We start from the raw sequence: 22647 nt of genomic DNA, 5'->3' as shown, positions 1-22647 counted from the left end.
CAACACGAGCTCGCGAGGTGGCGCGAGATATGGCGCGAATTCCTTTTAGAAGATTTTTAATAATGGTAAAGGGTAAAAAGGGTTGCTTTTTCCTTTTTTCTTTTCAAGATTAAAAAACGATAAAGGGTAAAGGGAATTTGTTTTTCGTTTTTCTTTTTAAAGACAGTGGACACTATTGGTAATTGTCAAAGACCAGTCTTCTCATTAAGTGTATCTCAATATATGCATAATAACAAACCTGTGAAAATTTTAGCTCAATTGGTCATCTAAGTTGCGAGATAACAATGAAAGAAAAAAAAATCTTGTCACACGAAGTTGTGACTTTTGTGTGCTTTCAGATGCTTGATTTCGAGGCCTCAAATTCTAAGCTTGAGGTCTCGAAATCAAATTTGTGGAAAATTAAATCTTTCTCGAAAACTACGGCACTTCAGAGGGAGCCGTTTCTCACAATGTTTTATACTGTCAACCTCTCCCCATTACTCATTACCAAGTAAGGTTCTATGCTAATAACTATTTTGAGTAATTACCAATAGTGTCCACTGCCTTTGAAGATTAAACAATAGTTACGGGTAAAGGGGTTTGTTTTCCCTTTTGCTTTTTGAAGATTAACAAACGGTAAAGGGGAGGGTTTGTTTTTCCTCTTCCTTAAAGGGTAAAGGGTTTGTTTTTCCTTTTTCCTTTTTGATGATTTAAAAACGGTAAAGGGTAGAAGGCCGTTTTTCCTGTTTCCTTTTGAAGATCAAAAACCAGTAAAGGGAAAAAGGTTTCTTTCCCCTTTTCCTTTTTGAAGATTAAAAAACGGTAATTTATGAAGTGTGGGGGGGGGGACATAACATTTACGGCGTGGGGTCCGGGCCCGCTTTAGGGCCCCGGAATTTGTTTTAGCCCGTAGATGCTCTCTGGTGCAATCTAGTGAATCTGAGGGGTGATGTCCCCCCCCCCTCTCAGATGTTGGAATTTAATGCCTATTTCAAGCTATGATGCACCTATTCTCGCTATCATGGTTATTGTACCTAAAAAGCAACTCAATTATAGCTTCGTTATATCCATATTGTTTCTGCATTCTAATGCTCAGACGGCGTTTCATCCCTATCATCACCAGACCTATAAGACACAAGTTTTATGGGGCAAATCTGTCAGAATGGAACAGAACATCTGTACAATGTGAGCAGCAGTATAGAACCTTTTGGGTTGACAGCATCTTCAAGTGCGTACATATGAACCAAGATTTAGGGGGTAAACCTGTCGAAGAGTGAGCTCACGAGTGCGAAACCTTTATGGCATGGGTCCGGGCCCGCTTAAGGGCCCGGGAAAATTTTGCATTCTAAATGCTCTGTGGTGCAATCTTAGGCCAATAAGAGGCATACAGAACGGAACATAAACTCTGTAAAATGTGAGCAGCAGTAGAACCTTTTGGGTTGACAGCATCTTCAAGTGCGGATCTATTAACCAAGTTTATGGGGGAAAATCTGTCCAAGAGTGAACTCACGAGTGCGAAACCTTTACGGCATGGGTCCGGGCCCGCTTAAGGGCCCGGAAATTTGTTGCATTCTAGATGCACTGTGGTGCAATCTAATAGGTCAATAAGATGCATACAGAACTGAACAGAACATCTGTAAAAATGTGAGCAGCAGAAGAACCTTTTGGGTTGACAGCATCTTCAAGTACGGATCTATGAACCAAGTTTTAGGGGGAAAATCTGTCAAAGAGTGAGCACGCGAATGTAGAACCTTTACGGCATGGGTCCGGGCCCGCCGAAGGGTCCGGGCCCACTTAAGGGCCCGGGAAAATTTTGCATTCTAGATGCTCTGTGGTGCAATCTTAGGTCAATAAGAGGCATACAGAACGGAACAGAACATCTGTAAAATGTAAGCAGCAGTAGAACCTTTTGGGTTGACAGCATCTTCAAATGCGGCTCTATGAACCAAGTTTTAGGGAAAAATACTGTCAAATAGTGAGCACGTGAGTGTGAAACCTTTACGGCATACGTCCGGGCCCGCTCAAGGGCCCAGGAAAATTCTGTATTTTTAGATGCTCTGTGGTGCAATCTTTAGGCCATTTAGCGGCCAAATGGCAAACGAAACAGAACAATGAGCTGTGTGAATATTTGTGCTCCAGTGCTCCACCAGTTCCTCAGTGCAAAACACGATTTTCATAATAAAGGTGGTCAAACGACACGGGGAACATTGATACTGTGTCCCCCCACCCTTCGGAAATGGGGTGGGTGGGGTGGGGTGGGGTACACGTCCCTTCCACTCTTTCAAGGGGGGAGGTGCAAATCTGTCAACGATGGAGCATGCGTGTGAGAAGCCTTAACGGCTCGGGGTGCGGGCTCGATTAAGGGCCCGGGAAAATTTTGCATTTTAGAGAGGGGATATTGTGTCATCCTTTGCCCACAGGATTAATGCCCATATAGGGACACAGGGTTTCGTCTTACACAGTGCAAAACTTGGGCTTCATGATAAAGGTGGTCAAAAAGGTGGGGGGGGGGGGGGTACATTTGATATTGTTTCCCCCACCTCCCCACCTTCCAAAAGCTGGGGGGGGGACATGTCCCCCTGTCCCCCCCTCCCCCCCCCCCCCCCCCTGATTGACGCCCATGTTAAAAGGGTGAAGGGTTTGTTTTTGCCATTTTCCTTTTACAAATTTAAAAACGCAAAAGGGTAAAGGAGGTCGGTTTTTATTCCTTTTTAAGATTAAAAAACGGTAAAGGTTAACATTTTTTTCAGAAACTTTAAAAACGCAAGAGTTTTTGTTTTTGGCCCCCGTTTTTCATTACCATTAACTATGGAGTGCGCCCTCTTGCAAAATAATATTGGCCCCCCCCTATTTTTCATTCTATGGAGTGCGCCCCCTTTGCAGAAAAATATTGATACACGTAAATTACTGTACGATTCGAAACAAGTCTGCAGTGTGTTCTTGATTGAAGCTCGAAGTCCCAGGATTAGTGCGTCAAAAATCGGTGGAAAGTTCTTTGTGTGTTGAGTGGATGGGGTTATTTTCAGGTAAGATATCGTATTTGTAATTTAGTGTAAATCTACAAATAAGGTTTGAAATATCTCTGTAGACAACACATGTTTTATATAGCCATTTGTTGGGGGAAAAACAAATTGAGTTGAGTTGAGGGTGACATGAAATTTAATGAGATTGGAGGTCATTCATTCTGAATTCACTCAAGACACTAACGTTTTATTACAGCCCAGCAGATACACATCTCTGCTCATCTAGCCCTGGAGGTTTTGGTCCTCAATCAATGTGTACTGTCTTCATTTCGACACGGGGTACTATCTAGTCATATTGTGACCAACGCCAGTGTATGTGAAACTTTCATTTGAAAATGGCTGATTCATTGTGATGATTTGTACTGTTACTAGCTCTGTCTGTATTGCTTCATTCATTGGCAATTGGTAATTACTCCAAATAATTTTGATTAGCATAAAAACTTGCCTGGTAACGAGTAATTAATGAAGAGCTGTTTATATTATAAAATATTGACTTGTGAGAAACGGCTCCCTCTGAAGAAACATAGTTTTCGAGAAAGAAGTAATTTTCCACGAGTTTGATTTCAAGACCTCAATTTTAGAATTTGAGGTCTCAAAATCAAGCATATGAAAGCACACAACTTTGTGTGACAAAGGTGTTTTTTCTTTCATTATTATCTCGCATCATCCACATCATTCGCAATTCAGCTTCTCAGCTGCCTTTAATTAAAGTAAGCTGATTAGCCTCTAAAATTGTTATTTTATTTTAATAGTTATTCCTTTACTATTATGAATACTTGACTAAACCTCTGTTTTACGGAATGACTACCCCACGATTGATTAACAGGCCTTGCCCTACAACTTACAAGCATTGATCATGGAGGTAGTTCTACCTCCATGCATTGATGAAGAAAAGTATGAATTATCATGGAGTTATTTGCTAAGTTGTCGTGGATGTTTTTTAGGGTACTGTTGGTGTTTGTGTTTTAAGACCGAGTGGAAAATATGGAGCAGGCCTCAATCAGACATTTAGGCGTGCCTCGAGGCCTGATATTTCATTATTTAAGTAATCAAGGTTTATAATGTACAATCTTATCTTTGGTTTATAGCTCCATGGTCAAACCATTGCCCTATTTCAGAGCTACACTATCGATATTACACTGTTGCCAGGCCTGTAGGCCTACCATGTCTTTTGAAGTCCTTTTTCTATGGTATTTCCATGGAGGTAGAATGCGATGATTTCATACCAGGCGTATTACCAGGTCTTTTTAACACCTTGTGATGATCCAAGACACATTATAATCCTATTTAAGTCCGGTTCATACTTCCAGCGACAACCCGTACACGCACCATTTCCCATTGTGACGCAATGAAATTCGCATCGCACGAAGCATTAGCAGGAAGTATGAACCTGGCTTAAGTAGGGCCTACTGTAAGGATACCAAATATGTACAAAGCAATTTGTACATAGAAATATGATAAAGAAATATGATTACATGTAATTTGTTCTACTGTACCCAAATTATTTTGAGATGATGATTGTGTGTGAAACGCAGTCATTGGATTCTGATTATTCATTGAATACCTCACTCAGCCCCAGTCAATTAGATATTTTAAGCTGTCCACCTGCCAATGACATTGGGTCTGGGTATCAAGAGGATATAGAAATCTCACACATACTCTTGTACAGACCATTAAAGCTGGAGAATTTACAGCTAGTTAAGCTTCTACAGTAATGATATCATGCATTATTTAGTATGCACGGTGAGGTTGGGTACTTCCCGTGCATTCTAATCAAAAAAGGCTTTTGTTGTGTACACAGAAAACCTTCTTGTTTTTTAATATCCGATCATACCGCAGGCCTTGAATTTAGTTCTCGAGGGGGGCACAGCATTTTTTCTCGGGTAAGGGGCACAATGCAGTGTTTGTTTTTTTTAAAAGTGGAAAGAGAAATCTACTTAATTAAATGGAAATGTACAACAAATTTTTAGTTAGCTACAATATCAAAAGTTAGAAAAAATACAGAAATTATTATAGCAAAAGAAAACGTCCTTAATATAGTTTTATTTCTTGGACCCTTTGGATTGATATTTGTAAGCCAACAAGTTTTCTTGTGTTGTGTGTGTATTATGTCTTTACGCTGTTTCTTGTGATCAGTTTGTTTTACTGACATTTTGAGATGAATTAAACAGTGTCTACATTTTGTAGTTTTACAGATCTTGCATTGTATAGGGACCTTTACAACAGCAGCCTCTCAAACTATGGAGCTCGATGCTCCAGCTTAATGTTCCCAAGAGGGAGTAATCCCACTTCTGACACCATTGCCCAGTTGCTCATGCTTGTGTGTAATCCCACCTGAATATTCAAGTTTGTGCACTATAGGGCCTACAACATTTTATGTTTATACAGGTGCCTTGATCTGTCACTGTCAGTCATGACCAAGACTAATTTTGTGAAGTTGGGAGCAAGTACATACATTGCCACAGAATGAAGTCCTTGGCAAGTTCGGCATCAGATGTTTCTGTTTGAATAATGCTCAGGAGGTCAATTGAGTAGGGCGCCCTCGGTTGCTCATTGGCCAATCCTGTGCTCCACGCTTCCGCCACTTTTTAACTTTTTCCCCCAATATGTAGTTTAAAATGCTTTCTACCTTCCTGAGATGTCAGAATTTTAGGCTTCAAAAATAATTTACGATATCATCGAATATCGGGATATTTTTTTGACGATACATCTTGGGTTAAAAAAATGAAATATCGCGGAAGCTTAGTTGCATGTAACATTGTTACAAGGGTTCAAGACACTAAGCCATCCATCCGGATCCCATGCCTGTAGGGCAATCATGAGCCTGACGATTGTTCCTAAATGTAAGACATTAACAATCACTTGACTATCATAATTACTTAGGCCATCCACGAATGTTTCTTGAAGTGTTGATGAGGGCTTGTCAAGTGAAGTACAGAACGTGTAGTTCAGGTCAGTAAATGTACCTTCGAGTAGTGCATATTGTGGGATATAAGTGTACAACATCAAGTACAATCCAACAATACACACTCCTCAAGTGTTTGTGCTTTAACCTGAACTACATGCACTGTGAATACAATTTGTTTTCCAATTCTGTGCAGCTGTTGTGATTTGCACAGTAGTTCCAAAATCGTTTTCTAACCATGGAGCCATACAAAATGATTGCTTTATGGTTTTAACCTTTATGTGAAGACTGTGCAAACATAAATTGATCATAAGTAAACATAATTTCATGCACTGAGAACCTCCACCTATGTTGAACATTAAAAAAATGTGCACAGCCACATTCTTTTTGTGTCCATTTTATGAACAGCAGTTTTAAAGGCAGTGGACACTATTGGTAATTGTCAAAGACCAGTCTTCTCAGTTGGTGTATCTCAACATATGCATAAAATAACAAACCTCTGAAAATTTGAGCTCAATCGGTTGTCGAACTTGCGAGATAATAATGAAAGAAAAAACACCCTTGTCACACAAAGTTGTGTGCGTTTAGATGGTTGATTTCGAGACCTCAAGTTCTTAATCTGAGATCTCGAAATCAAATTCATGGAAAATTACTTCTTTCTCGAAAACTATGGCACTTCAGAGGAAGCTGTTTCTCACAATGTTTTATACCATCAACCTCTCCCCATTACTCGTTATCAAGTAAGGTTTTATGATGATAATTTCTTTGAGTAATTTATACCAATAGTGTCCACTGCCTTTAAAACCTCAGACGTACAATATGTAGCAGTTATATCAATTAATTTAATATATATTCACTGTGTCAATAATAAAAAGTGAGTTTGTCAAATACAACATCTGCAAAGAGTCGCTCAATATATGTTGTTAATTTGGTCACATGGTGTCTTTATAACAAAAAGTGTGATTATGGCTGTAAATACATTCCATTGTTACATGTAGGCATACATGTATGTAGAGGCAACTCTCTGCATTAAATGTATGTGAATGACAATTTCATTACATATTTTTAAAGTCTTGTTTCAGAAAATACTTGTATATGGGTTGGAATAATTGAATTTACCATTTTATACTTTATCTTGTTTATTTCATTTTCGCAGCGCACAGAGGCTTAAGATTCAACACTTCCAAGATAAGATTAGCCTAGATCTGAACAGTTACTATAGCAACCACTATGCCTGTTGCAATGGAGGAACCCAGTGATCAACGCAACCCAGGTAGGGCTAGAACAACCAATCAGAACCTAGTGTCAAAGGTCAAACCTCTTAACATGTCACTGATACGTTTCAGTGTCAGGCCAGTAAGCTCACAGGACAAGGCAAATCCGGTGATCTTGTGTTTTTCAATTAAATATCTTTGTTTTGAAAAAAGATGTTTGAATGTTAAATTTGAGCCTGATAAATATCTTGCAATTGTGTAGTATAAAAGTTTACTAACCCATCATAAGACAAAAGAGATGGATCTTCTCTTGGTGTTTCATAAAATTAAACCAGAACCGAGTTCTCATTTTGATGCTGGTCCAGTAAAAGTACTGAGCTAAAAGCACACCCTGCTATATATTTCTTTTATGCAAATTTGCCCCAAACAAGGCTAAAAGCCACTCTTGGTACTTGGGGCTATTAATAGAGGAAAACATTTCATATAAAACTACATGTAACTCGGGGGAGCTGAAGATACAGGAATTGATATTCTTGTAGTAAAGAATGTGAGTGGCTTGCGGGTGTGAGTACTCTTGCAACAATGCGGGAGGTCGGCCATTTTGGAGTACCTACTTCGCACATTATACGCGTTAAGCATAGTGCCATCCAGTGTTGCATTTGGTAGCACTTATTCGTGCAGGTTTTTTCCCCATTTTTTTTTTCTTCTCTTTTATGCAAGGTCGCACCAAACAAGGCTAAAAGCCACTCTTGGTAAGATGCAACAAAAAGAAAATATTTCAGATAACTCATGGAAGCATGTGGGTGTACTGGGTGACATGCGCATGAAGTGCTCTCGCATGATGAGTGATAAAATAACATTTGAGAAGGATACGCAGTTTGTTTACGCAATTTAAACTCCCCTGCAATGTACATTTCAAGTGTAAACCCCTACTCAGGGCTTGAATTTAGTGAAAAATCCACAAAACTGCACTCTGCAGCGATTGTAGCTCAAAACTTCTACTGGACCAGAGAATTTGTGACAAGACTGGAATCAAAATGAGAAGAACACTATCTACACAGTTTCACATTTGAGCTGTTTTTGAAACAAGCACTTAGACTAAGAGAAGACATCTCAATTTCTAATGGGTAAAGGTAATGTCTTAATTATATAAGAATGTGTAATTATTATTCAAAAACACCACAAGACACCAAAAGACCACCAGACTTGTACAGTCATAAGTTTATTGGCCTGATGCTAAATTCACTGGCCTCGCGCCTGCAGTCCAGTGTTTATACGAGCCCTGTTTATTTAAGGTTTTTTAATTGTTGCACTTAATGTAATTAGAATAAAAAGGGATGCTTAAATAACAGCAAGCTCATTTAATTTATTTGCTCATTTAAGTTTGTCGTTTTGTCTGAGTACACAGCTTGTAACAACATGGAGAATAGAGCTACATTTATTAATAACATTAATGGACTCTGATGTACCAGCCTCAGGTGTTCGAGGGTTACTTTCATTACATGCTGCCACTAGCCAGACATTTGTCTAATTTGTTTTTGCCTGATTGAGCTCATGTAAAGATTTCATTTGGTGTATCTGATGAACACTACAATGATAAGATTAAGCATTGAGTCTTTTAGCCCTGGGCTAAATTTAATTTCAAAGTTGTTTTAAGCAGGAAACACTGCTTGACAGCTTTCTCTGCTTTGCAGACGTTGAGTGGGGCACCAGTCACAACAATGAAAACATAGTGTAATTTTAGCGGGTAGTGATTTCCTCAATAACGAGGAACAATAAATGAGGTATTAGCAGTTGCAAATTATTGTGTAGTGTACACCTATAGCGCACACTGTAAGTGCATAATGTGCTCTGACTGGTGTCCAAGTGATGTAAACATGTATGGGTGCATCTAATGGACACACATGTGTATTGAGATGTTTGTTGTTTATATGTTCATTTACAAGTGCAATGTGGGCCTAACACGTACTGTGTGCAGCATCTGATCATTTTTTCGCCTACACGTATGTGAACATGTGGATACAATGTACATTTTAATTACTGTTTCATGGACACTTTGTACATGATGCATGTCAAGGATGATTAATTATAATACAATAGAAATAGTGGACTTAAATAATACGCAATATCTGTAAAAAGTACATTCCTTACACATTAGAGATTTCAGATTTCAAATTCCTAATGTCATGTAGTCCAATACTTTGTGCATAAAAGGGTACAATATGCAGTTCTTACAGATTGCTTTGTCATACTCAATGGGCGTCACAAAGCACCCAGTACTGTTACAATAGGTATGAAGAGCTATTTAGAATGATGAGACCAATTTTTAAAGCGCCCATTCAGGCTTAATGGTTCCTGGTAAAGCACCTAAGGTTGACCTTGCAATAATCCAGGGGTGCATATGTACACCATGGCCATACCACAACCTAACAGATCATTTCCCATTCACATCACTGGGCCTTGTGTTTGAGTACCAAGTACTTGTGTTGGTTTAAACATAGAGTAAGGACTGTCCTTACTCTATGGTTTAAATGACTATGTTTTTACACTGAATCTTGTTTGTGTACAGTATGTCCACACTGCCTACTGTATGGCTAGTCCATGCTAGTCCACACTGTTTTAAATACACTGTAAATCTTGTGTATTTACTGCTGGGGGTTTTTACCTGCAGCCAGTCCCTGGATGCCAGTCCACAATATACAGAAAGGAAATTTATGGGTACATTTTGTATTGATAGTTTGTATGGAATGTTAATTTATTATCAGCATATGGTATCAAGTACCAGTGTTTTTATTTATAGAAAAAGTGTGTTTACCTTTGTAGACCACAAAATAAGCATTGTTTGCACGTACAGTACATGGGGCCTTCAGGTATTTATTTTTATTTATTTATTTATTTATTATTTCAACTGGGTGACCAATTCAGTGGAAACAACTGGTCTTCTATTCTATATAATGGGTCCCAGCTCCAACAAAGATACAATCAAATTCAATGGTAAAAAGAGGAACACAAACTGCATTAAAATATTATAAATTAATTTAAACATAACTTTTGTGCAAAGTGGGAAGCAATCAAATATTTAAAAAAGTAGGGTAAAGTTTGTACAAAAATCTCCAAAACAGTTTGGTTTAATGCCTACATGTACAATGTACATATGTAGTTTTTCATTATTTAATTTTGCCCCATTATCAGGTGAGGCTTTTGTTGAAAGGCCCACGTATTTGATGTACCATTGCCTATGTGAACATTATTTATTGTCACAGATGTAGCTGACTTTCTGCTAAACTATTCTAGAGAAAAAATATGTCTGTAATATGCAGGCAAAAAAAATCTATTATACAAAAGATGGTGATAAGTCATGAACCTGTCCATCAAACGCCTGTTATGCTGCAACTCAGTGTGTGAACATTCCATACCCCATCCCCTTGAAGTCTCTTCCCTTGCTCTGTGCAATATGCACCATTTATTGACATCTTCAATCCCTGCTACAAGATCAATCACAGATTGTTTGTCTGACACACATTTCATCTTTCCTTGGCAGGACTTTGTTTATCTGAATCGTAAATTGTAAAGTTGGAATTCTAGAAACTGATTCATGGATAAGGAATTTCATTCATGATTTTTTCTATCGAAATGATGACATCTTTTTGTTGAAAAATGTAAATTTTATTTTTGTACCTAATCGTCAGGAGACTGTGAATCTTTTCAAAGAAATAGCGATTCCTTTTTCTAAAATTAAGTGTTTCCGAACTTGAAGCCCTACATGTAAATTGTAGATGTACAGTAAGACTTTTTTCATTATAAAAATCACAACGTCTTCGCTTTACCTTTGTTTAGAAAGCTTCATTTTAATTACTGTACCAAAAGTAGCAAGCAATTGTTTTCAGAGTCAACAGCAATTACGTTAATTACACACGAATCTTACACCTGTACTTTAGAAACAAAACATGTTTTCCTGAATGCTTATTCAAGCGAGAGGTTTTATTGCGTAAAATCCATACAAAGTATTGATCTCTCTGCAGTGTAGACAGGTAGGCCTAGTACATGCATTTGTGCACTTGTACAGACCATGTTTATTGCTCCATGTACAGACTCGGTGGAATTAGTCTTTACTCCAGGCGTTACTATCAAATGATACAAAACAGACTCGGTGGAATTAGTCTTAGCTCCAGGCGGTACTATCAAATGATACAGCATGATTTGCCAGTACCAACTGTAGCCGCCGTTGTTTTCATTATGACCAAGATATACATGTACAATACACAACTCAAGGCTTCTTCTTCGAGGGTCTTTGGATTAACGAAGAAAAAGGTCTTGAGAGCAAGACTACTTATTGAACTGTATGGATTATGTGCACTATGCACATTGCTAATGTTGGTGCAGAGTGTATTGTTAGTCCACATATTATACCACATTTTAGGGACATTGTAAAGTGCTGTATTTGTATGTAATTTTGCAGGCTGTAGAAATACTATTTAAGCCATTTTGAGATATGATGGACAGCTGCACTCTGACACTAATAAGGTCTGGGTAACCTTGATCTGTATACACCCAAACCAGAGGGTGCACTCCTAATAGTGCATTCTTTCAAACGTAATATTTTGAAGTAATCCAATTCTCGATGGTTCTCTTTACAGAAGCCATGGATACCGTTGTTGACAATCTTCATAACATCGGGAATTCTGCAGAAGCACAGAGCGTTGACCTCTTATTCCTCAAGGAAGTCATGCAAGGAAGAGTTCTGCAGAATCTGGTTAAGGTACAGAATACAAGATAATATTTCATGCTATTTATTAGAGCTCTACAGTTGTCTAAAAGCCAAGGACTCTCAGAAAAGCAAACTTAATCACGGCAATAGCCAAGAACAGAATGGCTAAATGGAGAGAAGACAAGAAGAAAGTTTAAGTTTTAGATGTGTGATGAAATCCCTGGAGAATTATTCCAGGGATTATTCTCAGTTAGGGACTGAAAAACCAATCCTCATAGTGCCCTCGGTGGGATTTGAACTTGGGTCCCAGAGGTTGAAGGCAAGGCCACCAGTTTCCATGTTCTTTACATATTTTCATGGTAAATGCACCACCAGTGTGTCTGACCTAGTTCCTCCTATTGGGGGTGTTTGAGCGTGAAATCCAGGCTTTCTATTTGTTCCCACCCAAGCCACACACTCATGCATTGCTGAGATGTAGAACAAAAGGCATTCAAACAGCTTTATTCCACGCTCTTTGGATCTCCTTGCCTGGTGCATGTTTCTCTTCGAGAGGAATATAAATTCCTACCTTCAGCTCCACCTGAGATATTTTCATCTTAAATGTTTTGTTTTTGTAGGCCCATTCCAATAATGGCTTTTAGCCTTGTTTCAAGGGACGAAACTGCATTACAAAAAATGGTTTATTTCTTTTTTAATTGCAAAGTGCATGCAATATTTGAAACCCAAATCTCTCATCATTGCTGCAATATATTTAGGTTATATTACTAGTTATTCTAAACTAAATAATTTTTATGCTTCCTGTTTTAGTTCCTGAAATAAAATGTCATAGTTTTATTGAGTGACGCAATTCTACATGTAAAAGCTATCTGTGTGACTGTGTGAAGAGTGAAAACGATACATCTGATTTGATTGAGTTAGAGAACAATTTCTGACTCTCCATTCCAAACTCTCCATTCCCAAATCACTCCATACACCTCTTGTCAAAACTCAAAACAACTAGGTTTATTTCCTTTTTGAATACATGAGTAGAACAGCTTTCAAATAAGCCTATAATATTACAGTGTAATTCACTCCTAGATTGACATCAAATCACATGGCTGATGTTTCAACTTCCCTGTTTCCAAGAATTGCCTGATTTTTGCATTTTTCATAATGACGCCATGTACAGGCCTCAAGTTAACCCACAACAACCACAGCAATTACAATGGCCTTATGCTGTGGTGCCCTTTGCAAAGCTCCAGGACCGTCAGAGGAAATTGCTGTTTGAAATTCAAGGCCTGCATGTTGATGATCAGAGCATACTGATCTAAACGTTGAGTTGTCAAACCACTGGTTCTTCTCAGAACCTCGAAATATCATGATGAAGTTTACGATTTGTATGTGGTGTCACCACAAACCTCACTAGATCATTTCCCAATCAAAGGGCACTTCCATTAAAAAATGTTTAAAGTCTATGGGAGGCTTTAGAAGTGGCATCTGAGCCAAGACCAGGGAAACAGAAGCCATGGCCTGTTTGGCCTTCGTGTAATTCTTTCAGGCCTTTTAAGTAACCATCTCTCCATTCATTTCCTCAGGCACATGACACACTGGAGGAGATTGAACTGAAACCAATGAGGAAAGATGGTATTTCTCTCCTCAATGAGGTCATTGATGACATCGGTCCGTTAATAGCAGAAGATGACGGTGCTGCTGAACTGGCAGGAATTCTGGATGACCTCAACTTCACAGTAAGTGTCTGACTCTAAAGTAATAATAATACATGACCTGGTGCCATTAAAGGATTAGGTCTCATAATTCAAACCAAGTCCCACATCTTGCAGGAAATACTGTATGTTACAGCGCCAGGAGCGTCACTGAGTGAAGGACATGCGTGCTATATAAGAAGCCACTATTATTATTAAGGTTAAATTATTAAAGAGGTCTTATAAAGCGCACATATCCTAGACACTAGATCAAGGCACTGAACAATAACGAATCAAAAAGAAACAAATTAAAGAGCTTTGAACAGTTAAGTCTTCAACATTTTGTGATATTTCTTTTCTTTTCTTTCCTTTCCTAGTCCTTAACCAAGACCCATGACAGCATTGCTAATGGTGACTTTGAGCAGCCGTCTGTCTTCTTGGATCGTACTCGTCCAGCCTATCCACCCCCTCATGAGTTCAACGCTGTCGGAGACGCCATCAGGATGGTTGGAATCAGGAAAGGAAAAGATGAGCCTTTGGTAAGAAATCATCCACAGGGTTCTCTCTCTAGACTGGGCCTTGAATTAACCCATGAAACCCAAGGCGATTGCCGTGGTGCCCACACAGCAATTGCTGTGGTGCCCTGTGCTTTCGCAGTGGTGCCCTTCGCAAAGTTCAAATACAAATTGATATTTTCTTTAAAGAGATGCCCCTTACCAGAGCAAAAATGCTGTGACCCTTCAGAAGCGAAGTTTACGGCCTCTTAGACCTTCGTGAGGACCAACATTTATGGCAGTCCTTTCCTGGAAATTTTGTGCTTATTGCCAACAAAATTATTTGCTTTACTGAGCATAATTATGTGATACGCAGCTCCGTAAAGTAAAGTGTGAAAGTCATAGAGGTAAAAATAACGGACTTATTCAAAACCACTGTAGTCATACTAATCTGACAGCTCTTCTTTATAATTGTCTACAGGGAATAACATTGAAACAGGAGCATGGAGAAGTAGTCGTCGCCAGGGTAATTCATGGAGGCATTATTGAGAAACAGGGTGAGCAATAGTTTTCTACATAAATACGAACAGAGCTGATATTTTTAACTTAGCAGAGTCTCTCTCAAAGGCTCAGAAATACTCTGCTTGTGTTGAGTCAGGTCTTTGTTTTACATCTTAGCAAAGCAAGTGTTTATGAACAATGTTGTGTTATACAGTCCTTTACGAGGTAATGTCTGACCCTTTTTCCTATTTATTTATCCAGGTCTTTTGCATGTAGGTGATATCATTAAGGAAGTGAATGGCCTTGATGTGACCAATGACCCTGATGCATTGCAGGAACATATGAAGATGGCTTCCGGTAACGTTACACTCAAGATTATTCCAAGCTATCACAACGATTATCACAACCTACCTGTAAGTCATGAATAAAAAAACCTGCTGTTTGTTTGTTTGTTTGTTTGTTTAGATGATCTTCCCATTAAGGGATCATGGCAAACTCCTACAAGGGGATAGAAACACCATGCTGGCAACAGCCAATCTCTCATACAAACATTGGTTTAATGTCTATGATTATGAATTGCACAAATTAAGAAATTATGATTCAGTAACTAGACGACAATATTTATTTTAGTCATTGTGAAATCAGCAGTTAGTTTGGGGGATTCAAACCAACCACCTTAATTTTGCAAGTCCTGCAGTCTAACCACTGGACCACGCTAACCTACCAAAACATTTGTGCATGAATGGATCACTCTATCATCGGTAAACGTTTTGTTGACAAGACACCATTGATGTTCAGTCTTGTGTGTTTGATGATCTGTTTCAGCATTCTTCCTTAACATGAGCTGATTGCCTAATACAAGTTAAAACAGCTCAGGACCAATAAAAACACAATTTTTGATTGGTTCAATGGACCAGTTTATTTATTCTCAAAACTACAGTGTTTAATATATGAGAATATTGAATTGTTGAAATGTTAATGTTGTCTTTCTTTTGTATTTGTTCAAATTTATGTTTTTCAGAAATGGATACTTCTGGTATGTGTTTATAACATTGGATAAGGGTCATCAGTAGAAATGTCCGAGCATGTTGCACCCATTGTCCTTGCACTCCGCTTTATGAATAGATTCTGTATCTCAAATATAATTTAATTCATGTTAATTCTAGGGTTGTAAGCTTGCTCTAAACTACACGTCCTTTTGAATGAACTGAATTGGTAATCATGGACAAGCACTTATATTGGTTTGGCTGTGTGCAGTTTTGCAAAGAGCTCTCCTCCTGGGTTAATATTGGGTTGCTGTAAACTTTGAATGGAATAAATTACCATCCAGTAGTTACCAAACTTTAACCAAGATGGTGGCATTTGAGCAGATATTTTGGTTCTTGTTGGACTATAGCCTTCTCCTGCTGCATGCATTTTTTCACATTTATTTCAATGCTGCCATGCATTAAGTTACATTTGTGTATATCGTTAAAGTTACGATACATGATAATGAGTATTTAATGACAAACCAGAGATAAAAATAAAAACAATAACAATTTACACGGAAGTTGAATAAATAATCGCAGACAGGACAACATTTAGGCATAGGGTGAAGCAAAAGCTTTTGTTCCCGTGCATGCTCCGATGCACGCAAACAACACCCCAATTTTTCATCCTTGCACATTGCTGCATGACAAGCCCAATGTACTGGCCTCATCAATGGTTTCAGGGATTCACCTTTGACCTTCAATAAGCTTTTAAGCTGCATTTTGTGTAATAATAATAATAATAATAAAAAAAAAAATTGTACAGTCCATGGGCACCAAGGCAGCAACCAGAGGTGCCTTTGTGGTCACCAGGCCTGGACCCAATGTTATGCCTCTGGTTGCCTCCAAGTTGCCTTTAAAAAGTTCCCTGTGTGTGCCAAGTCTAAAGTATAAAATTCTGGTGTTATTTTGTGTAGGTGTACGTCAGAGCCTTCTTCGACTACAACCCTGCCCATGACAGCTTAATACCGTGCCCTGAGGTTGGGCTGTCCTTCCAGAGAGGAGATATCTTATGCATTGTGGACAGAGAGGACCAGAACTGGTGGCAGGTGGGTAGACTCATGCAAGCGTAGTCTTGGCCCAAGACGTCAGAGATTGACAGAGATCGACAGTGGATAGTGAACTGCGCTCAGTTTTAAATCATTATAGTGCACCCTCTTATGGCATGAATTAACCAACTCGACTGGCTCTTGGTTAAAGACTGCCATATGAGGTCGCTCCACAATGATTTAAACCGATTACAGTTTATTTAAAACTTTGCATGATGAAGGATTTAGTAGTGTTGTTTCTGTAAAGAATCGACCGTTAATAAAGAAATATTTTAATCAGTATGCTCTGATTGTCTTCAGGAGATTATGTGACTTTGTTGCTGATGCTGCTTACTGCCTTGGTTTCGAAATGATGTTATTGTTTTGTCAACAGGCATACATTGTGGGCGGTGACAATGCAACAGGTCTTATACCCAGTGTAGAGCTGGAGGAGCGGAGGCGAGCTTTTGTCCCAAAAGAGAACGTTTATACAAGACAAACAGGTGAGACAAGAAATCAAATCCAAACATGTTGAGACCATGGGTTTCAGTTGGGGGTGAGTGAGGGAAAGTTGTTTTTAGTTTGATAACAGTAGTTAGTCCTTTTCCTAAATCTGTTTGAGTCAAGGGACAGCCTAGGTACACCCAGAGGTGACAGGTGCAAATTTATTGTTGTTTCCAGAAACTGGACTAATGAGAACTTGTCTTTTTAAATTGCATTGATGATCCTCACAGTTAACTTTTTAATGTCCCTTTGAAACAGTGGCATGCGGGCTTATACAGAGTAAAAGACGACGCCATGAGCGTTATCAGACGCGTAAGAACTACGAGTTTGACCGCAGTGACATCGTGATCTACGAGGAGGTTCAGGAAATGCCGCCGTTTCAGAGGAAGACATTGGTGTTACTCGGCGCTCAGGGAGTAGGTCGGAGAATACTCAAGAATAAACTCATCGATAGTGACCTGAAGAGATATGGCACTGCTGTTGCTCGTGAGTTTAACTCTCATTTATTTAGCATCAGGATCCTTTGATATGTTGTCAGTCAGGTCATTCGGAATCACTTAACTCTTGATTTATTTGAAGTCAGATGAACTAGTGGTTTGGCGTAAAGTTAATGGTTCTTTCCACCCTCTTATAAACCAGCTGCTCAAGTGTTTAGCATGTACAGGGGATTTATGCAACTCTCCAGAAAACATTTCTCTGTTAATTTCACTTTTTTTTTCTTCAAAAACTTGATGACTAACGAGACTGACACTACTAAAGGTAAATTATATTACATCTTTATTCATAGTGAGTAGAGATTCATGTCATGGGCAAAACAATGGTCTACAAAAGATATCAAAGTCCTTCAAACCAAATATCTATAATTAACTTTTAGAATGTTGTTATTTGTTGATCAGATACATCAAGACCGCCCAGGGAAGGTGAGGAGAATGGTCTGGATTATTGCTTCTCAATGCGTCTAGACATGGAGGAGGACATTCGTCAGAATCGCTTCCTTGAATATGGGGAGTACGCAGAGAATCTGTACGGGACAACGTTTGATGCAATACGAACGACGAACAAATCTGGCAAGATGTGTGTTTTGGACATCAATCCTCAGGTAGGTATTATTCAAGGGACCTTTCTCAACCCTGAGCTTGGGCTCCGACTTGGACTCTGCACGCTGCGTATGCAGTGGATATGCAGCGAGTATGAATCGGTCTTCAGGCTTCTTCATTGTGGGAGCAGTGTGTATTTTGCATATGATAGTTTGAACATCAGCAGACTAAGCCTTGAGCTGGAGCCCTAGCTAAAGTTTTCCTCCCACATGTGAAACTGAGCAATTCTTCTTGTTTCCTATTCATCCTGTTGGACGTGTGCTGTTGGACGTGTAATCAAATAACATAAAATAAATAAAACAAATAGGATCCCATGTTTTTGTTACTATATCTTAGAAACTTCATGGACTCTTGTTAAATCGCTTACAAATTTCATCAAATTTATTGCCCCTCCTGAAAATAATCTTTCTTTCTCTCTTCTTTTGGACAAATCTGAGTTTGCTCACCAATTGCATCAAAAATAATCGCCTCTGCTATAAATAATCTTTATCTCTGTCTCTCTCTTCTTTCGGACAGTCACTGAAGCTTCTCAGGAACAGTGAGTTTCTACCCCTGGTTGTATTCATCAAGGCTCCTGAGTTAGAAACACTCCGCCAGATCCATGATGCAGCCAAAGTACCTGGAGAATTAGAGAAACATGTAACGGTAATAACAATAATACAAATTTAATGAGTTGAAACAAACTGTTCTTTTCAGAACCACCCCAACTCATTAGAGATCATTACATTGTGTTACCGCAAACTTTTCCATATCGTATTTGCAGCATGCAAAGTTTCAAATCCTACTAATCAAGATATAATTGATGTAAATTCTTTCATCACGGATAAACCCCACTTGAGTGATTTGCCTGTGGATATTTGGATTACAAGTGAACTTTGGATTCCCCAGACTAAAGACAGTGTTGCACCTTCACATGGTTCAGGGCAAGTTATTGCATAGCAACCTCCAGATGAGCAAATCTTGGTTCCGCTGTGCCAACAGTCTTCCAGGATGGGGTATGGGGGGTGGGTGTTCACTGCCTCTTACATAACTATGTAAAAGCTTCATAGCAGCTGTCGCCAGGCTGAGGAACTCAAATTAAAAAGTTTACGTGCGACTATAAATCATTGATCAGACATTTATACAAAAATAACTTGCAGAAGGCTTGTTAATTTTGATGACCTTTTTCACGGATATGCCAACTCTTTTGCAGGATGATGATCTTCAGAAGACGGTCAAAGAGAGTGCTCGGATGGAGCAGACGTATGATCACCTTTTCGATGTCGTCATCGTCAACAGTAACTTAGAGGAGTCGTTCAGTAAACTCAGAGAGGCCATTGATGGGATGTCTTCCAAACGACAATGGGTTCCAGTAGATTGGGTGTACGACTCGCCCATGATCAATCCAATGACATCATTTTAAAATGAGAATGTGTGGTGGGGAGGGGGGTGGAATTATTCATGTGGAGGTTTATACCTCTACTTTACAAAATTGATGCAAGATATATTTTTTAGTGCTGCAAGCTACATGATAATGTGTATAAGGAGGGGTGAAACCACTTTGCGCACAACCAATGCCGTACGCCCCTAGTGTATGTTTCATGATGTTTCTTTCTTTATAAATTGTTTGTATCGAACGACTGGAAAAATCATGATTCAGAGTTATGATTTTTGGCGATCAGATAATGTTATGTAAATGTATAAGAATTTCAGCTGAATTTAGACAGTTCAGTCGACCACTAAATTATCGCAAGCTACTAGCAGCCTCTGTGGTCTCTGAAAGGTTATTTAAAAAAAGGACTTGGTTTGTAACAAAAACATATGTAAGAATGATGAATTGTAATAATTGAATTGGAAACTCAAAACGCTTTATCCATTGTAGTGTGGAATGCGTTTTGATTCTACAATATGAGAGAACTTTTTAAACGATAACTTGTTATACATATAACTCCTTCTCTCTGTGTGGAAGGATTCAATCCTGATATTTGAAACAACCAATTTATCATTTATCAATCTAAAAAAAAGAAATGCTGGCTTTTCCTGTGTGTTTCCAAAAGCAAATGATGAAATTGTATTGATGAGATTTTAAAAAGCTTTTGATTAAATAGACAAGTACGTCTTTACTTTTTCACTCTTAAACAGGGTTGGGAGAAAACTGACACTTCTGTTCTTTTTAATATTCCCTAATACTACATTGCATTATGAAAGTGTTAGTAGTTATTTATTTATATGCATTTACTCTAAGATGCCGGTAGGCTATCTAGTCAGTGAAAAGACCTCAGAAATTGGTAGCAAACCACATACCACACAATTTAGGGTTAGCTATAAATCTATAAATCTCCATCATTCTATTATATTTGATTCGCATTCACACAGCTGAGTTGTACTTGTATTTTGATGTTGATGTATTTCAATATACCAGGCTAGCATGTTTTTCTCAGGACAATTCAGTAAGATCTAAACTACTTGCGTCCAGCTACCACTGGCTTACTGTTATGCATGCTCACATGTATTGGTACATTGCTGCATGCTATATTATGCTTTATCATTCTCTATACATATGAAATATGTACATGTCTTGGGCTTGGACTTCAAGCAGTGTCAAGTTTCATCTTGAGGCAATCTTAGGCTGTGTCTATATTGGCAGCTGTGCAATTTCGTAGTTATTTTAACACATTGCTTTGCCCCCTTTTCACAATGGGTATAGTTTCGTCTATTGTTTTAGTTCCATAGATGTATCCCATGACAGTACTGTGATCTTGTTTTGTGCAAAATGAGAAAAATTTCACATTTATTCCAGCAGTAAATGATAAACAATTTTTGTTTCTAAACCGTAGTTTGGGAAACTTGTAACAATTATGGCACCCGTCAGAACACCAGTTACATTGAAAACTGGGCTGTTTTCTTCTAACATATTTCACACCCCAAAAAAATATGAAAGAAGAAACAAATAAAAAGTTATACCAATTTTATATTATTGCCCATTTTTGTTTCAATATTTAACTTTCGTTTCATATTTGTTTATGTCCAACATTTATCTTGAATAGTGAAACTAGAGTCAATTGCATTTTTTGTTTTGCTGAATAGTGCTATATTGAACATTATATGAACAATTAGCTTTTAGTTGTTTGTATAAATATATATTATGCAATATCTACTATAGATCTGTTTGGATTAATAATTGTTTTACTTCCATGTCTCACATTCAGAATTCTTCCAAAATTCTTTTTTTTCCCCGTTTCTTCTGTCCACATCTAGCAGTAAAAATTATAAACTGCTTTAGTCGCCCTATACAGCGTAGTGCGCTGCAAAATTCCTTGTGAATATAGCCACAAGCAATTCATATTCAATCGACAATTTAATGGTTTTTGCTACACAAGATTTCTCAGTGGTTAGCAGATTTTTTGTGCTTAAAGTTAACCCCTTTATGTTCAAACAAATATATATCTGGACACAACTTCATGAAGCTATTAAACAGAATTCTGCTCAGCAAATTGTTTTACATTAAGCAAAAACTAGTCACAGGCTATGTACATTTCATCCATGGCATTTTTGGCTTGTCCGCTGAGCAAGATTTAAGTTTATGTTTAAAAGCTTTATGAAATTGAGCCCAGGGCAGTTGGAGTGGATTGTAGTATTATTTTTATTTTCCCAAACAGCATTTTTTATTAAGAGTCTTATTATTCTTTGCTTTTGTAATTGTTCACTTGCAAAAATGTATTCAGGTTTTTACGACAGAGAATATTCATTTATATTTGAATAGTTGTATTTGTTTATACTATTTATACTCTGATTGTAGGAGTGAGTTTCAGTTATTGGTTAGATTGTATCCGTAGTTGTGATAAATTGGTTACACTAGTTTTCTAATTGTGTGACAAGGTTGTCTTTGTTCTTGCTATAAACTTGAACAGTTAGAGAAAAACATTGATGGAAATAAAGTTAAGCCCAAAGTCATATAGCTGCTTTAAGCACACAATGTAGCTAAGCACAACCAATAATGCTTTCCAGCATAGTGTTACCAGCCAAGATTTCATATCACATGAACCATTTGCAACTGGTTGCCTGCTCTGTTTTTCTTAAGAGAAAACTTTTGGTAACTACTCAAATAATTGTTAGCATAAAAACTTTGTTGAGAAAAGGTGTAATTTCTCACTTGAGTATTAAAAGACTTGTTGAGGCATCTGAAAGCAAACAAATTTGTGCAACAGGGGTGTATTTTTTCCTTCTTTAATCTCTTGCAACTTTGATGACCAATTGAGTCCAAATTTTTAAACGGATCTGTTATTTGATGTTGGGATACACCAAGTGAAATGACTGGTCTTTGACAATTACCAAAGGTGTCCAGTGCCTTTTTAAACGTACACAAAGTACTAATAGTGTAAGTTCGAACATCATGGTTCAAATATAGTTTGGTTATTGGGGGGGGGGGAGGGGGTGGTTAAAAACACGTTATTCAAACTAGGGTTTCATTTAACTCCCAACGAGAAACGAAAGGTTTCTGATCA

General features: G+C 38.2%; 1 protein-coding gene across 1 annotated transcript; it reads left to right on the top strand.

The window, feature by feature from the left end:
* Positions 1 to 2899: 2899 nt before the first annotated feature.
* Positions 2900 to 22305, top strand: LOC117291224 (MAGUK p55 subfamily member 6-like). The gene is made up of 13 exons (XM_033772830.1): positions 2900 to 3005; positions 7064 to 7180; positions 11759 to 11880; positions 13404 to 13556; positions 13889 to 14050; positions 14487 to 14562; positions 14768 to 14919; positions 16452 to 16583; positions 16957 to 17065; positions 17325 to 17552; positions 17963 to 18165; positions 18680 to 18808; positions 19356 to 22305. Exons 2-13 carry the CDS (start codon positions 7138 to 7140, stop codon positions 19563 to 19565), a joined length of 1719 nt encoding a protein of 572 aa, XP_033628721.1. The 5' UTR covers positions 2900 to 3005; positions 7064 to 7137; the 3' UTR covers positions 19566 to 22305.
* Positions 22306 to 22647: the final 342 nt, after the last annotated feature.

The sequence above is a fragment of the Asterias rubens genome, chromosome 6 (genome assembly GCF_902459465.1).
Source record: "Asterias rubens chromosome 6, eAstRub1.3, whole genome shotgun sequence".
In the NCBI taxonomy this organism is placed as follows: Eukaryota; Metazoa; Echinodermata; class Asteroidea; order Forcipulatida; family Asteriidae; genus Asterias; species Asterias rubens.
Note: the sequence above shows the minus strand (reverse complement) of the source record. Positions and strands in the feature narration are given on the sequence as shown.

Bases quoted from the DNA above. Each gene is read 5' to 3' on its own strand.
- LOC117291224 (XM_033772830.1), top strand. From the start codon at position 7,138: ATGCCTGTTGCAATGGAGGAACCCAGTGATCAACGCAACCCAG. The intron at 14,920-16,451 runs GTAAGTCATGAA...TATTTTGTGTAG, and splicing joins ACGATTATCACAACCTACCT to GTGTACGTCAGAGCCTTCTT. The intron at 17,553-17,962 runs GTGAGTTTAACT...TTTGTTGATCAG, and splicing joins ATATGGCACTGCTGTTGCTC to ATACATCAAGACCGCCCAGG.